Below are 18551 nucleotides of genomic sequence, written 5' to 3' on the forward strand. Positions count from 1 at the left end.
AGGGGAGGAGTCAGCCCGTTAGCCAGCTTTCATGCTGCCAGAAGGCGCTACGCATGATATCAGAGGAGAAAAGCATCTCACCCTGTGAGGTACCACAAGGTAACCAAACACCTTTATTACATTTAAGGCCTGTGCCATGAGACAGAACCCATACTTGACACCATTATCAGGGCCATGAACCTGAAGCTAGATAGGTTATAGGCACTAGGGGAGACCTTGCTACTTAATAGTAACATGGACACAGTATTAAAACAGCCCTAGTAACATATGGCTATGCCCACACGTCAGCTCATTTCCAACTCCCATGAAGTTTCTTTGTGAAGGAGATGACAGTTAATGCAGAAGCCACAACTGGTCAGCATACAAAGACTAAGAGGTTATGGAAGTGCTCAGCCTTAAATGGGACATCCATAGCATCCCCTGTCCCTCTCGGCTCAGGGTCGTCTTGGAAGAGGCAGTAGAAGAGTCAAGGCTGATGGATGACTACAAGGAACCTCGTGAGTTCAAGGGCAGCCTGGAGTGCTTAGTGAGATGCTTCCTGAAGATAAAACCTAACCATTGGGTTGGAGATATAGCTCGGGGATAAGCATTTGCTTAACATATGTGAGGCCCTGGCCTCAATCCCCAACACTGGGAAGAGACGGACGACGGACTTTCCTCCTTTTCCCCCCGCTCTATCGCACCGTAATCCCTGCAGGAAGCTGAGTCAGGAAGCTGATTGGCAGTTAGAAGCCATTTGGGCTCCAGTAGTAGCCTAGAGGGGAAGGTGAAAATTAGAGAATTCTGGGTTGATTTTGCCCATCCTCAATGCCTAGCTTCTACCACAAGCAGTCTGCCCTTGGGCTGGTTCGGGTTTAATTTTTTTTTAATTTTTTTATTATTATTATTTTCTTTTTTGGCCAGTAAGTGAAGCTCAGTTGGTTTTATACAAAATTAAGGATGACACTTTATGGACAAATGGCTTTTCCCCACAGGCTGCGCCCTACATTCCAGCATTTAGGGATACAGATGAGAGACTGGAGCCCTGAGAGATCTTGTCTTGTCCCCGTTCTGGAACATCCCACATGTGTCAGCGAACTCTCTGCAAGGTGGCGTCTCAGGCCGTAAGCTGATTCTGAGTTTAACGGCCCTGTCACAAAATACTGATGGCTAGTGTTCCGGGTGAGCGGTCTTTACTCTGAGGCCTAGCTTTTGGCACCGTGATTGGGCTGCCAAAGGTGTCTCAGATCCAACATCACTTAGATCGCCTTGCATAAGACCAAACACTTGTCCAAAGCTCTGTCCCCGCAGGCAGTGACAGCGCTCATCCCCGGGAGTGGGCATGGCTCTATGAAGTTCTTACAGAGTAAGCACCCAGGGTGCTAGGACTTCCCCTTCATAATTAAGATTGTTTTGGTTATAGTGAGAACCTGCACAAAGACACCAGATTGGACACAATTTTTAACCTATGTACTAAAAATATAAAAGCCACGAGTCATGATTCTTTTTTAATAGATACTCCAGTAGTTTGCTGGCTTTAAAGTTAGAGACAAATTTTCCTTATGAGATTACCAGGGTAGTGTGTTTCAAATAGATGGCAGGCTGGACATGAGTCTACCAACTCCCAATCCTTACCATGCAAACCCTGGCCTCTGATTTCCAACCTTCTACAGGGCAATAGCCAAAGTATTAGGAAAACTAGACTTAGAGAATTAGAGATATCACAGCATGTATATGTGCACGTGACCAGGCAGTGGTGGAGGATGGGTACCTTCGGGAAGCAGTGCCATATGCAGGTTGGTGATGTTCCCTGTGGGGTCATGTGTATAGTTCTCTGCTGTACTTACTGTGATGGCTTTTCTTGGTTATCAACTTGACGACATTTGGAACTAATTAAAGCCCAAGAGTCTGGGTACACCTGTGAGAGAATGTTTTCCCCTAACTAAATCATTTGAAGCGGATAGATCCACTTTTAATCCAGATCTTTTGAGGTTGGAAGATCCATCTTTAATCTGGGCCACATCTTCTGCTGGCAGCCTGAATAAATACACAGAAGAGGAAAGCTCCATCATTGGTTTTGCCTGCTTGCTCTCATTCATGCTGGGAAGTCCATTCCTACCCTGGCATTAGACCCTACGTCTTTAAGATTCTGTTGTCTACTGAAGACCAGTGGAGACGGTCAGCTTTAGGGACTGAACGGCTAACTAACCACTCTATTCTTGGATCTTCTGTTGGTAGATAGCCACTGTTGGACTAGCTGGACCACAGCCTATAAGTCTTTCTAATAAATTTTGTGTGTGTGTGTGTGTGTGTGTGTGTGTGTGTGTGTGTGTGTGTGTGTCTTATTCTATAAGTTCTGTTCCTCTAGAGAACCTTGATTAATACAGATTTTTGGTACCAGCAGTGGTTCTAAAGCAACAGAAATATACAGATGAATTTAAGTATCTGGAATAGGCTTTCCAATTTGCCAACACCTATAGTTACTGAAGCCTCTTCAGTTACTGAAGCTTCTGGAAACTCAGAGAGTACTGAAAGCCCGTGTTGTGAATTAATTTACAAACTTAGGAGACAAGTGCATTGGATTATCCTGATTTGCCAATTGTAAGAGGCAATGGATTTGGTGAGTCTGCACATAAAACTTGGAACAGTTTGTGGGAAAGTGATGCTGCTGGTTGATTGCTCCCAGCATCTCTGGATAAACTGACAAAGGAAATGAATGAGATCTGTGATAAAATTAACCAATTTCTAGCATCCTGGGATGGTGAAAGACAACAGAAAACTCAATAATAAAGTTGCCCACCTCCAAACACACATACATGGTCTAAAGGTTTACACGTGTGCCCTGGAAAAAGAATCTTCTCTCCTGCAGCCATAAGAGCTCGAGTTGTGGAAAATCAACCAGAAACCCTTATTATGAAGTTGGCTGAATTACAGAGAAATTTCATGCCCCAGCATTTGGAGGGGATCAGTTGCTAAAGTAGGGGCGTTAGTTGGCAAAGAATGGGATCCTGTGATGTGGGGTGGAGATGCGTGGGAGGACGCTATTGAAGCTGAGATTCTCAAGGGTTCATCCCACCTGAGGAAGCAGTCTATCCTCCCTCGGCAGAAGATGGACTCTCACACCAAGCCCTGAAGTACTGCCTTTCCCACCTTTGACTGAGGAAATTAATCCTTATTGTCTGATAAACCAGTAGTGACTTTCCCTGAAGGAGATGCCAGGAACGACCATACTGATGTCCCACAGGAACACCAAGGGTCTCCTCTAGATGTACAGCCAGACCAAAGGCTAAGCAGGCTCCGAGTTAGAAAATGTGCTCCAGGAGGAGGCAAACTAAAGAACTCAATGAGTTTGCTAACCCATTCAAGCAGAAGCCTGGAGAATATGTGTGGGAATGGATTTTCAGGGTGTGGGATAATGGTGGAAGGAAAAGCTGGATCAGGCTGAGTTTGTTGATGTGGGCTCTCTGAGTGGAGATTCTAGGTTTAATATGAAAACTTGCATGGTTAAAGAAAAAAGGTGTCAAAGTTTGTTTGAATGGTTGGATAAAGCATTTATCAAAAGAGGCCCTGCTGAAATGGGGTTGGAGATGCCTGTTATCCGTTCTTTTAGTGCTGAGGAAAGATTTAAGGACAGTGGGGGGTGGAGTTGCAATGCTAGAGTGGATACACTGTGTAAAACCTAATCCTCCATAATGGGAAGGCCCAGGAGACACGCCCCTCACTAATCCTCCAAGATGCAAAATGCTGAGAAAGGCCCCGCAGATTTGAAGAGCTTTGTCATCAACCTTTTTCTTGCGCTAGACTTTAGGGCTGGAGATGCTGGTGCTCAGTTGGATAAATTCAATACCATAGGTTTAATCAGATCCTGAAGTAGCAGGGGCCGGGTAGCAGCACTGAATGGTCAAAGGCAAGGTGATCGTAGTTATTGTAATGGCCAACACAGACAAAGCAATGTCCACAATGGCTTCACACATAATGGGCAACGTGACTTTTATGGTGGATTGACTTGTATGGACCTTTGGTATTGGCTAGTCAATCATGGGGTTTCCTCTGTATAAGTGGGGGTGGGGGGAAATCTCAAATAAACGAAAGAAAGGCTACATTGTATCATGGCAGAAGGGAATCTCAGCCTGTAACCAGTTTGCAGACATGAGTTAGTTTGCAGATCCTGAACTCCTTGATTGAAAGGATGACCAAGTTCCCTGAGGAAGGATATTAATAAAATACCCAAGCGTTTTACTGTTAGCCTTCTTTGGCCTTCCCAAGACTGATCTGTAGCCTCTTACAAGGATAACTGTACGTTTGGTAGAAAGGAAACAATCAGATTTTCTGGGATTAAAGGCATGTGCCACCGTGCCCGGCTAAGTTTAATGTAGTTTTGGCTGAAGTCTGACTCACAATAGGTCCAGTGGTCTTTGAACTAATCCTGTGGTTATTTTCCAAGTCCCAGAATGAATAATTGGGTTAGATACACTTAGATGTTGGCAGAAATCTCACATTGGTTCCCTGACCTGTGGAGTGAGGGCTGTTATGGTTGGAAAGGCTAAATGGAAGTCATTAGAGTTGCCTCTCCTTGGAAAATAGTGAATCAAAAACGCCATCAAATCCCTGGAGGAACTGGAGAAATTAGTGCCACCAGCAAGGACTTGAGAGATGCAGGGGTTGTGGTTCCCATCCCACCTGGCCAGTGTAGAAGAGAGATGGATTGTGGGGAATGACAGTTGACTATTGAAAACTCAAAGCAGGCAGTAACTTCAATTACAGCTGCTGTACCTGGTGCAGTGTTCTTATTTGAGCAAATTAACACATCTCCTGGTACATTGTATACAGCTACTGATCTAGCAAATGGCTTTTTCTTGATACCTGTTCAGAAGGACCACCAGAAGCAATTTCAGTTGGTAAGGCCAGCAGGATACCTTTACACACTTTTGCCTCAAGGGTATATTATATTAACACTCAGGTCCTGTGTCATAACTTGAGTTCAAAGGAATCATGATTTTCTCTCTCTTCCACAAACTATCACATTGGTGCACTATATTGACATTGTGGTGATTAGACCAAGTGAGCAGGAAATAGCAACCACTTTGAACTCAGTGGTAACCCATATATGTATCAGAATAAGAAATAGATCCAACCAGAATTCTTAGGAGTCCAGTGGTGTGGGGCATGCAGAGATAGTCCTTCTAAGGTGAAGGGAAGGATATTGCATCTGGTCCCTCCCACCACACAAGAAAGGAGCACCATGTTTAGTGGGTCTATTTGGATTCTAGAGAGAGCGCATGCCTCAGTTAAGTCTGTTGCTCTGGTCTATACACTAAGTGACTTGGAAAGCTGCTAACTCTGAGAGGGGCCTTGAACAGCAGGCTCTTCAACAGGTCCAGGCTGTTGGGCAGGGTGCTATACTACTTGGACCATATGATCCTCTCGACCCAATGGTACTTGTGTCAGTGGTAGATAGGGATGCTGGTTGGATTGGAGCCTTTGCCAGGCTCCTATTGGCAAATTACATGAGAGATCTTTGAGATTTTGGAGCAAGGCTCTACCATCATCAGCAGACAACTATTTTTGAGAGACAGTTCTTGGCCTGCTATTGGGCCTTAGTAAAAACTGAATATTTGATAACGGGCTACCAAGCTACCATGCAGTCTGAGCTGCCCATCTTGAGCTGGGTGTTATTGGACATCAAATAGGTCTTGCATAGCAGCAATCTATTATCAAACTGAAGTGGTAGATACATGATAGGGCCCAAGCAGGTCCTGAAGGCACAAGCAAGCTACACAAAGAAGCTACCCAAATGCTACTCCCATTATAATGTGGTCTATACCCAAGCATGCCACTGTAACCTCATGGACTTTTGCGTATGATTGGTTAATTGAGGAAAAGAAGACTAGGGCCTGGTCTCCTGCCTGTTGTATACCTTATGTAGGCATTGGCCAGAAGAAGACAGCTGCCACATTACAATTCCTTTTTGGGATAACCCTGAAAGATACTGACAAAGGGAAACCTTCAGAGTGAGCAGAGCTTTGGGTAGTACACAGGGTCATACATTTTGTTTGGAAGGGAAAATGGCCAGATGTGTGCTTGTTTACTGACTGGTGGCTAGTGATTAGGGCTGTAGTCAATGGATTGGCTGGATTGTCAGTGACTTGGGAAAAGCATGATTGGTAAATTGGTGAGAAAGACATCTGGAAAAGAAGTATGTGGACAGATCTTTCTAAGGATGTGAAGATGCTTGTGTCCCATTGTAAATACTCATCAAAAGATGGCTTCAGCCCAGGAGGAATTCAATAATCAAGTTGATAGGTTGAGCCTTTCTGATGATCAGCCTCTTTCAGCCATTCCTGCCATTGCTCAATGGGATGTGGTGGTAGAGATGGGGGTTTTACATGGGCTCAACAAGATAGATTTCCACTCACCAAGACCGATCTGGCTACAGCTGCTACTGAGTGCCAAATACACCAACAGCAGAGACTGGCTCTGAGCCCCAGGTGTAGCAACTATTCCACGGAGTGACCAGCCAGCAAGCTGGTGTAGGGTCAGGACATTGGACAGCTTCCTCCATGGAAAGAAGAATGCTTTGCCTTATTGGAGTCGATATTTATTTTGGTTCTGGATTTGCCTTTCCTGCATGTAATACTTCTGCGAAAACTACCATCCATGAACTTATAGAATGCTTTATTCACTGTCATGGTGTTATTCAGTATTGTTTCTGACTAAGAAGTCTGGCAGTGTGTCCACAAACATGGAGGTCACGGCTCTTACCATGTTCCCCACCATCCTGAAGCAGATGGCCTCATAAAAAAGATGGAATGAGCTTTCGAAGACACAATTTCAGAGCCAATTAAGTGGTGGCACTTGAAGGGCTGGGTCAGGGTTCTCCAGAGGGTGGTATTTGCTTTGAATCAGCATTCGATATATGGTATGGTTTCTCCCATAGCCAGAATCCACGGTTCCAGGAATCAGAAGTAGAAAGGGAATGGTTTCACTCACTATTACTCCTCATAACCCACCAGGAATATTTTTGCTTCCTGATCACACAACCTGCTGGCCTAGAAGTTTTGGTCCCAGAGGAGGGAACCCTCCTGCCAGGAAACGCAACAAACATTTCCATTGAACTGGAAGCTGAGACTGCCCCCGGCCACTGTGGGCTTCTGATGCCCTTAAGCCAACAGGATAAGAAAGGAATACTAGTGTTCAGAGGGGTAACTGATCCAAATTACCATGGGGAAATTAGATTGCTTCTCTACAACGGAGGTAGGAAAAGTTATGTCTGGAGTGCAGGAAATCCTTTAGGGTGTCTCTTGGTGCCACCTTGTCCTGTGATTAAAGTCATTGTGAAAGTACAACAGCCTAATCCTGGCCAGATGACAAAGGGCACAGACCCATCAGGAATGAAGGTATGGGTCACTCCTCCAGGAAAAGAGCCAAGACCCGCTGAGGTGCTTGTGGAGGGTGGAGGAAATACAGAATGGGTAATAGAGGAAGGCAGTTGTAAGTACCAGCTAAGCCCATGAGACCATTTGCCAAAGTGACAGTTGTAGTTGACACGAGTGTTCCTGTCATACTTTGTTAAGACTGTGTTTATACAGATATTTGAGTTTTCTTTCCTTGATATCTTTATCATGTAATATAACACCAATTAAGAGAACATCAGTTGTTTAAGTTTTGAGATACCAAAGAATGTCCCTCAAGGGACATTGCCACCTGTTTTAAAATTTATTATGTGTTTGCGGTTTATGAGGGATAGTTACATCAGATTAGGTGTAATTATGACCTGGCTAAATATATAATGCATTTGTGATTGTGTGTGGAACAGTTATATCATCAGGGTGTAATTATGACCTGGTTATTGTTTTCATTTGGAAATTATGCATGACATAAGGAGATAAGATTGTGTCGAGGTGACAGGGGGCGGACTTGTGCTAGCTCTTCTTGGTTGTCACCTCGACTATATTTGGAACGAGCTAAAATCCAAGAGGCTGGGTACACCTGTAAGGGATTGTTTTCTTGATTAAACCAGATCATTTAAAAGTGGGAAGACTCATTTTTAACTCAGATCTTCTGAGATGAGAGGAGCCACCTTTTATGTGGGCCACGCCATGTGCTGGCAGCCTATATAAAAAACACAGAAAAAGGAAAAGGCTTTTGCTCTTCCCCTGCGCTCTCTCTCTCTCTCTCTCTCTCTCTCTCTCTCTCTCTCTCTCTCTCTCCATCCAACCTCGTGGACTCACGAGTACACAACTAAAACCTGGTTTTGTGCTGTGTCTTAGTCATATAGATGACCACCATAGGTCATTGTGCTCTTGGACTGTGGAAGTCTGGGTGCGAAGAGTCTTTAATATAACTTTCGTTGCTGTGAAAAACCAGTGCGGTGTCCCAATGTACATCACGCCGAGGCTTTAAACCATTAGGTGCCTTGTTTTGTTTGCAGTGCTGAGAATTGAACCCAGGGCATCCTATTTGCTAAGCAGGCTCTCTAACTCTGATCCTAGGTTCTAGCTTATGACCCCAGCACTCTTTGAACAAAACCCTTCTGACCACAGGAAATGCTAATCCGGTCAGTGTTCTAAGGTGTTTGAAACCTCTCACACCTTTATCCTCTGAAGCTGCACTGTTAATAGTGGCGTGCTTATTTTCCGCCTTGGGTGAACACTAGTGTCCGAATGGTCCACTGGCTTCAGCCGCTGAGTGGTCACGTGGCTGGCTTAATTAGGGGAGAAGAAAGTGCGGCAATTCTGCCCTAACGCCCCAGTGGGAGACCTTTTCTTATGCACATGCTCCCCGCCTCTGGAGAAAAATGGATTGCTAAGGACACTTGGATTGGCCGCAAGAGAGATTATTAGGCAGGGAAGACACATTTGAACTTGCTGAAAGGGCTACCTTTGTGCCCAGGAAGGCGGGCTTTGGTGGGTCTTCTTTATCCCAACCGTGTCTTCTTTTTCAAGCTTGCAGAGTCTGAATGGCTGTCTTTTACCCACTAATCCCCACAGGAATGTGGCTTCGGCTACGGGGAGGATGCACAGTGTGTGCCCTGCAGGCCGCACAGGTTCAAGGAGGACCGGGGCTTCCAGAAGTGTAAGCCATGCGTGGACTGTGCGCTGGTGAACCGCTTTCAGAGGGCCAACTGCTCGCACACCAGTGATGCTGTCTGCGGGGACTGCTTGCCAGGGTGAGTTGGGCCATTTCCTGTATTGTCTAATTAAATGTTTGCCAAGGCATTTCTCCACTCCCTCTAAACTTGAAAGCACGGTGGTGAGAACTTGAAGATGTTTGGGCAGCGTTTGGAACTTTTGTCTCAGTCCTGAAGCCCGTGAGCTCACTCTGTACCAGGCTCTGGAGACAAGGCAGAGCAGTCCCACTAACAAACGGGCATGGCCTGCAAACCTAGAGTTCCTACCAGCTAGGAAACAGGAATCCTTGGACAAGAGGACAGGGGAATTGGCAGGCAGTTTACAAAGGATGGTACTTTCCAAAATGACCACAAAAGCCACAGCTGTGAGCATTCCCTCCTGCCCAGGAACAGGTCAGAGGAGAAAGTAGCAGAGACTCTGACCACGCGGAGTTTATGTCATATATATCTTTTAAGGCTTAATCTGGGCCAGGAGGCAGGTTCAGCAGAACACTTGCCACACGTGTTCAAATCCCAGGACTCCCATGGAGGGAGAAAATTAACTCTCCCCAAATTGTCCTCTGACCTCCACTCCAGTGAATGCCATGACACACCCCTTCCTTAAATAGATATTTGAAATAAATGTTTGAAAAACGCCACCTCCAACTTACCACATCTAAACGTATTTGCTGCCTGCCCAGTACCCAGTGTCCCACAATTCCCCTCCCTTTCCAAATCCCCAGTACATACCGTGGCTTCAGATTGAATATTTAGCATGCACATATTAAAAAGAATAAGCACTGTTTTAAAAAAGAAAGAAAAATACCATCTCACAGTGTTTTCAAAAAGGAGAGGACTGAGGGTGTCACTGGGTGATAATGTGCTTGCTTGTATGCACAGCTCTGTGTTGAGTCCAGTACCCCCACTCTTACATACGTCTGCCCAGAGGCCCAGGGAGTCGCAGGAGAAATGAATAGAAGAGGAGAGAGCAGAAGAGACAGTGTAAATGGGGACAGCCTTCCACGGACTCATTGGCATGCACCTTGGGAGGTCCATGTTTCTACTACCTAAACCATCTCTTGTCAGATGCCGGATTCACTGACATTTCAACCTGTTCTGTGACCGGCTTTTCACCTTCTGGATGGTGTCTTTGAGGCATAAAATTTTTAGCTTTGAAGAAATACAACATACCCTCCCACGCCATATATATGTTTGTGGGTCCTTGGGTTCTGGGTCTCTGCAGAGGGAACTACCTAATTCACCGTCGTCCCAGCCACAATACATGACGAATTCCTGCAGCTCAATGATTCAAAAAGACAATAAAATAAGAATAAAGGCTTTGAGTATGCTTCTCCAATAACACAAGCGAAGGGCAAATCTGCAGAAAAGGTGCTTGGGTCTGGGGAGCTGCAGACCCAAATCCCATCCATTCACCCACTGGAGTAGCCATGATGGGCAGTTACACGTGTTTGTAGGAGGTGGGGAAATGGGAAACTTCCTGTATGGTTGGCGGGAATGTGAAATGGGTGGCCACATTAGGAAACAAACTGACGTTTCCTCAAGAAGTCAAATTCACAGATACCATAGACTCAACCGTTCTATGCGTGGGCCTATGGTCAAGAGATCTGTAGATCGCTGTGTGTGCAAAAATCTGCTGCACTGATGTCTGTAGCAGCGTTACATACAATAATATGGAGAAAGCTGGAACAGCCCTGCTGTGGATTGAGTCAGTCCTGTCCGGAATTTAGGTGCTGTTGTGTGATGACTTAACCTAAGACTTCAAAGCCGTAATTGGGTCCTGATGGTTTCTTTCTCCTGAACTGGCTAAGGACACCGGTAGGTGGGTTTTGTCCCTTTCTTGCCCTTCCAGTGTTTCTTCCTTCATGAAGATACCAAATGACTCTCATGGCCTCTGTCTCTACCACCCAGTCCCTAGGCCTCCCAGTTTCCAGACCTATGGGAAATGACTTCTGTTTTTAATACGTGACCTACCTAGTCTGTGGTATTCTTTCCATCACTCTAGAGAGACTTCAGACACACCCAAATGTCCATCAACGGATGCGTGGGTGGACAGCACCGGGTACAGTTGAACAGTGAGACAGTACTCAGCAATAGAAGGGAGGAAACATTGCACCTAGGTTAGACGGATCTGAGAGATACTGTGTTTAATGAAAGGGACAGTTAGTTATAGAAGGCTGCACAGCCAATGGTCACCTCGGTGACATGCCTAGCAAGTAAATCTACAGATATGGGAAACCCACCTGGGCAGCCTGGGCTGAGGGCTGGGGAACATTGTGAAGGATGAGGGTGATGATAGTGGTTAGACGTTTTTTCCTGGGAATGATAAAATGTTATAACATCAATCATAGATATAGTTACCCAGCTCCATGGCTATAATAATACCATTGGCATGCAGCTCTCTTAGTGGTTGACTTGTATAGTTTGTGAATTATGTCTTAACAGATCTGTCACTTTAAAATGGAATTAAAAGTGCCATAGTTTCAAAGTTATGACTGTAGACCAATGCAGCTATGACAGTTTGAGGGGGACTGTTCTTTTGTGTTGCTTTGAGACAAGATCTTGCATTGTGGGTTGGGATAACCTTGAACTCTTCATTCTCCTGCCTCTCTCCATACTGGATGACAGGCATGTACCACCATGCACAACTATTAATAGAGTTTCAATTTTATGCAAGCCGAAATTGAAGAACATTCCTGGAACCTCTGGCATGCCTCTATTGCCTGTGATCTACAGATCTGTGGTGGAAGCGTGTCTGTGCGTGTCTTGTCTCATCTGGGGGATGGGGCTAAACTGAGGCCCCAGGTTGCAAGTCTAGGGAGGCAGCACCTGAGACACTGGCTGGAAGGCAGCATCCTGGGCTTTTACCAAGAACTGCACTCCACACTGGGGTGTGGTATGCATGTGCACAAATGCACACACACATACACTCACACCCCACGCATGCCACCGTGCACATACACACCATATGCACACATGCACCCCCCCAAACACATACACAGCCATGGCAAGAGGAGGTAAGATGGCTCCTGTGGGTGTGGCCTCTAGGAAACAATGCACTAGTAATGCTCAGGCAGCATGTCCTGTGTGTGTGTGTGTGCATGTGTGTGTATGTGTGTGCATGTGTGTGTGTGCTTGTGGTGTCTGGGTGCATGTGTAGTGTAAGTGTGTACACACAGGTGTGTATGGTGTGTGTGTGTATATATGTATGTGTGTGTGTATGGTATGTGTGTGTGTGTACATGTGTTATGTGTGTAAATATGTACACGCATGTGTGTGCATGTGTGGTATGTGTCTGTGTGTGCCCACCTGTGTGTGTAAATTGCTGTCTTTGATGCCCACAAGCTAAGAGATGACAAAGACCCACTTCCTTGGCTTCCGGGTGCACTCATTGACTTCCTGCCAGTAACTCACAAGCTGTCATCTGAGCATCTTATCATCTCGCAGTTATTGGAGGAATGAACATGAAAAGCATAACCGTTCCTAGGAGAGCGCCCAGTGCCTTGTAAACACTGAATAGCTATGAGACAGGATTGCCCATTAGTCAGCAAGGCTTCAGATGGCTGTGACCTGGTTCAGGGGTTTGTTTGTTTGTTTTATTTCAGTCTGACACAAACTAGAGTGTTATTTGGGCAGAGGAACCTTAACTGAGAAAATGCCTCTTTTAGATTGGCCTGTAGGCAAGTCTGTGAGGCATTTTATTTGAGGGCCCAGCCTGCTGTGGGTGGGGTGTGTGTGTGTCTGTGTGTGTGTGTCTGTGTGTATGTGTGTGCATGTAAACCAGTAAGCAACACTCCTCCATTGCCTCTGCCTCGGCTGCTGCCTCCAGGTTCCTGCCTTGAGGTTCTGCCCTGGCTTCCCGCAGTGCTGGACTGTGTGTGTAGGCTGAAATAAACTCTTTCCTCCCCAAGAGACTTTTGGTCGCAGCGTTGATGATAGCCATAGAAACCAAACTAGAGGAGTCTGTGTCAGAGTGACAGTGGGCCTCACGTGGTCCATCATTTCTCCTCTGTGGGGAACTGGAGTCCATTCCTGCAAAGCATAACCTGGCCTCTCTAGCTCTTCAATGCTTCTGGTGGCCAAGCCACTTAATGACCACTTCCTAGAACTAGATATGTCTGTGGATTGTACTGTCACCAAAACCAGGCTGCTAAGTCAGAAGGAGCATTGAGTACTCCTTACAGAGAAGGAAGCTGGTCCTTAGAGTGGTGTCTGATGCCACAAGTCACCCAGCTGTGAGCAGAGGGTCAAGGGTTCTCCCAGGGCTGAGCATCCTGCTTGGGTAGGTGCCTGTTGAACCAGGAAGTTTCACAGAAAATGACTCAAGTTATCTGTTTACTCTTAGTACCAGGCCTTTCTACCCTCAAGCTTTCCAATGGCCTCCAGCTATGGAGAGCTGTCTGAACTGGCCTGCACACTTCCTGTCCTCTCTCCTGTTGCCCAGATCCTTATCTGGCCGTAAGTGACTGTGATTCAGTTAATGCTTTGTCCTGTCACTGGCACTGTGCAGTCATGGCTGTGGACTCTTGAGCACAGTACACCGAGGGCTGGCTGGCCAGCCTGAGCCTGAAGTGCTGGCATGAACAAAGCTGTCACTAAGGTCCATCCACTATCCTATGCATGGCAGAGTTGAGTCTTAGCTTGACTGTGGCTCATAGGCCACAGGCCAGGACACTGTAAAACCAGGGCTGACTGTGCCGTGGCTCTGCATGGCCGAAAAGCTCTCTATGGTGGGAGTGTGGAGGTTACCACAGGCATTCTTAGAACAGCATTTTTAACCAGCGTTCATCAGGTATCCAGTCCAGCTTGGATTGGACTCACTACAAAACGTCTCCTCACAACCACCATCAGTGAGTTTTGCATCTGTAAGATGTATTTACACGCCAGTTTTCATCACACAGTGATCGAGCAACGTCCAGTATGGGTTTTGTTTGTCCTTTTATATTGTGTGTGTGAGAACCGGGGGTGACATTCACCTTGGAGCTTCTGCAACCACACAATGAAGATCTGTGTTCCCTTTCACTTCGTTTCATTTGAAGAATTTGTTTCCTGTCTCACTTGGGCTGGAAATGCAGTTGCACTTGTTTCTGTGTCCCAAACTGTGGTACCCTAAACAAACGAGAGACAGAGAGAGACAGAGAGAGAGAAAGTGGCAGGGTAATGGCCAGGCAAGACCAGAGTCTACAGAACCCATAATCAAAAGGCCAACCAACCCTGGTATGAGTGGGTGTGAGTGTGTGTTTGAATGTGTGTGAGTGGGTGTGGGTGTGGGTGTGAGTGTGAGTGTGTGGGTGTGGGTGTGTGCAGTCCTTCCTAGCCCAGTGTAGCCTGTGTGATGAACTCCAGGCTAGTGAGAGAAACTATCTCAAAAGAACACAAGGTGATAGGAGCAAAACCCGGGGTTCACCTTTGACCTCAGCAGGATAATGGCTAATGCAGTAGGAAGCTATGCCACTTACAGTGGGAATAAATCTAAAACTCGATAAATCTCAGCTACATTCAATGCTTGGTTGATCTTCTACTTTGACTTGACTGTGGCTTGTTCGTGTACTATCTGATACCGTGGTGCAAAGACAGATAAAGGAGCCAAAAGAATGCAAAGTGGAGGCTAGAGACGAGCGAGCCCTCGCAGGTACGCTTGGTGATCTTTGACAGCAGTGCGAGAGAAGAGAAAAGGACAGCTTCCACTGGAGAGAGTCGAGGAAACAGGGTACGTGGAAGCAACAGAAGGACTCCTACCTTACTCTACAAAAATCAACCTCAAATTGATTTAAAGATTTAAGAATAAGCCCTAATGGGGGCTGGAGAGATGGCTCAGCGGTTAAGAGCACTGACTGCTCTTCCAGAGGTCCTGAGTTCAATTCCCAGCAATCACATGGTGGCTCACAACCATCTGTGATGGAATCTGATGCCCTCTCCTGGTGTGTCTGAAGACAGCTACAGTGTACTCATACACATAAAATAAATCTTAAAAAAGAAAGAATAAAACCTAATGTTACAGAAATACAAGAGAAAACTTTATGACACTGGATTTGGAGAAAGTTTCTAGATGTGACACCAAGGCACGGTCACCAAAATCAACAATGATGCATCGAACTCAAGATCTCCTGGGCAACAAGACAGAGCCAGCACCCAATCATACACCAACAGTTAGCAGACGCCTGTGGAATGGGAGAAAACATCTACAGGTCAGGGGCTGGAGAGACACCTCCCTTGGTAAAGTCCTTATCTTGTAAGTGTAAGACCCTGAGTTTGAGCCCCAGAACCTGTGTGGGAAAAGCCAGCAGTGGTGGTTTGTAATCCTAGTGCTGGGGCGGTGACCCTGAGGCTCATGGTAAGTCAGCCCAACCTCACCTGCCAGCTCTGACCAGGGAAAGACCTTACTCAAAAAAATTAAAAAAAAAAAGGGTGAAAGACACCCAAAGAACAACACCCGAGGCTGACTTCTGGCCTCCCTTCATACACCTCCACACATGGACACAAAAGATCAACCTTTTTTTTCAATGTTTGCTAATTACAACTCCCTGATAAGAGGTTAATATCCAAGTATAAAGAATTAATATGACAAGGACAACACATATCAAGTAACTTGATTAAAGAATGGGGAAAGGACTCAAATAGCCGTGGTGTGACGATGATCTGCTATCGGCAGAGAGGCCTACAAGAAGACGTTCACATCAGTAGTCTTCAGGAAACTGCCAATCGAAGCACAGTGATTTCTCACTTCATACTCATTACAATGGCTACTGCTAAACATAACCTGGAAGAACTAAGGAGAATACGATGTTGTGGAGAAGCAAGAACTGGCTGCTGTGCTCGGCCAGGGGACTGTGTGGCCACTGGGGAAGCAGAGTGGCGGCCCTTCAGATGCTAAGAGAACGACCATTCAACCATCAGCCCACCTCTGATCTGAAAGACCTTAACAGAGTCCTTTAGTGACAGGCATACGCCTGTGTCCGTCACAGCACTACTCACAATCTCCACAACGAGGAGCGCAAACCCTCACCAACAGACGGATAAGCACCACATACAATGGACCCGTTCTCCCAGGGAACTGTTCAGAATGTTGCTTAGACTCATGAGACCAAGTCCTGTCACATGCTCCGACACGGTGACATGCTACGGAATAGGCTGGTCACAAACAGACAATGCCAAAGTGGCCATTCAGATGACGTATGTGGCGTGGTCACATTTGCAGGAACAGAAGGAAGGGCAATTGAGGAGCTACGGTGCATAGAGTAGGGGCTAAGAGGCCCAGAGGCTCAGCCTGACAGGACCGGAGCCTCAGCCTGGCAAGCCGAGGAGGTCCAGGGCTATGTTTCACAAGTGCACACCTGAAAGTGCTTGCCATGGGAAACTTGCTGGTGTGCACTTTTTGCACAACAGAAAACTGCATGTGAAAATATTGAACAAAAGCAGTCGAGGCCACGTGTGGCAGCTCACACTTCACTTCCGCACTTGGGAGACAGAAAGAGGAGGATCAAGGTGAACTTGGGGCCCCTCTGACTACCTAGTGGGATTCTGTCTCTAAACAAAGACAAACGACGGAAAAGGGAGATTTCTTATTTAAATGTGTCTTGTCAAATATTGTGATATATTTATGTTGTAATAAATATCGTAATATATTTACAATCAGTGTTATGGCTCACACCTTTAATCCTAGCAGAGGCAGGTTGATCTCTGAGTTCGAGGCCAGCCTGTCCTATAGAACAAGTTCCAGCCAGGGCTACACAGAAGAAAGCCTGTCTTGAAAATAAATAAATATTGTAATATATTGATATTTTTATATTCCCATCCAGAAAATGATCAAATATAATTTAATTAAATAGTGACAAAGTCTTTGAGTTGTTTCAATACAGAAAAACTTTTTGTATAAGAGCAAAAGCAAACGGAAAAGTAATATCCAACATTTTTAAAGCAAACACTACAGGCATGAAATGCATATTCTAAAACCACTTTAAAAAACAGAAACATCAATTTTGAAATGGAATATAGGCATTATTTGGCATTCTAAAAATAAGAAATTCCCCCATGGCAAGACAGTTTTGATGGCTGTGTTTTCCCTAATAACCAAAATCTAGTCACCAGAATAATTTATTAGAGTAGATTGTGTTTTCAAGGGCCAGTGTGCTGTGAGGCTGGAGGTGAAGAAGTCCCGCCATGTCTGAATGACCACTAAATACTGAGTAGAAACCCCAGGCAAAGGGCCGCATGGGCACAGTTTGCAGAGGGACCAGAGGAGCCACCAGTGCTGTCCTTAGCCCAGCAGAAGCATTCAGAGCTCAGTCTGCTGCCGTTTTACTGCTGTGGCTTAGGCAACGGATCTAAGAGTTCTGGGTCCTGTTTTGTTTTGAGGTACCTCCCCCTGTTGCTCTGGCTGGCCTCGGTCCTCCTGGTTTACAGGCCTGCCAGCCCACAGCAAGCTCGGCGAAGACCTTTTCCAAACAGATATAAAGCTTCCACAAGACCAACTGCTCACAATACACAGCGGACTTAGGTCAGACGCTAATGCTCCAGATAATCACTAAATTACCGGTCAGGTGGTAATGACCGAAGACATTAGTTGTGGATTAAAAAAGCCCCTCCCCTAAATATAAAGATTACGATTCAGAAACTGGAGTTTTAAGACGGGCTGTGAGTAAATGAACAGCTTAGTAAGCCTTAAAGTTTGTTTTCTTTCCTCTCACGCTCCGGCAGCTTTGCTTTTATTTGGCTCTAGGGATGGATGGTACCAGGGTCCCTTTCTCGTCCGTCATAGTCTGTTCCTCCGCCCCCAGCCTCCCTCCTGCCTAACACCCCCTCTGCCTCCTGTGTATTCCCCTACTTTCCAAGTAAAATAAATATAGTTCCACATCAATTTGCATTCATTTGATTATTTAGAAGTTTAAGCATTTCAAACCCGATCTAATTGCACGGAGACTCGGTTTATACTGAATGATGCTCTGTGGAGAACGAATGCGCTCTTTTCCTGGTTGCACCCCCACCTTCGCAGTGATGATTTTAAGTTTGTCCCTATAATTTAATTTACAGACAGTAGCGTAATCATAATAATTTAAAATCTGATGCTGCTCATTAGTTATGTCATTGATGCTTTATGTTTTCTTTAAATAAATTTAATTAATTTTTTTATTTAAACAGAGTCTTGAATGACTTGACTTTCTACCGTCTAGAAACAACCACAATTATTTAGTATGTAACATGAAAAAAATATATATATGTTGGGCTCCTAAATTTCAAATGCTAAATCCAGTACTTTATTTAAGAGGTGTTTGTGGCCGAGATTACGGCAGAATTGCCAGCGCTCACTGCATCCGACCCGTCACAGAGAGGAACCGGAAGTTTTACGTAGGGAGCTGGATCTGGGCGGGGTTTACCCCCTTCAGCCTTTGGCTGCTTCTTGTCACCAAGTGTTGGTTCCAGAGGCTGCCTGACCCACAACGTGATG

General features: G+C 45.6%; 1 protein-coding gene across 1 annotated transcript in view; it reads left to right on the forward strand.

The window, feature by feature from the left end:
* Positions 1-18551, forward strand: part of Tnfrsf19 (TNF receptor superfamily member 19) — a 90410-nt gene that overhangs the window by 37283 nt on the left and 34576 nt on the right. The window contains exon 4 of the mRNA XM_032917956.1: positions 8970-9148. Coding sequence (XP_032773847.1) covers positions 8970-9148 — 179 coding nt within the window. The remainder of the gene's footprint in view (positions 1-8969; positions 9149-18551) is intronic.

Source organism: Rattus rattus, chromosome 12 (genome assembly GCF_011064425.1).
Source record: "Rattus rattus isolate New Zealand chromosome 12, Rrattus_CSIRO_v1, whole genome shotgun sequence".
Lineage (NCBI taxonomy): Eukaryota > Metazoa > Chordata > Mammalia > Rodentia > Muridae > Rattus > Rattus rattus.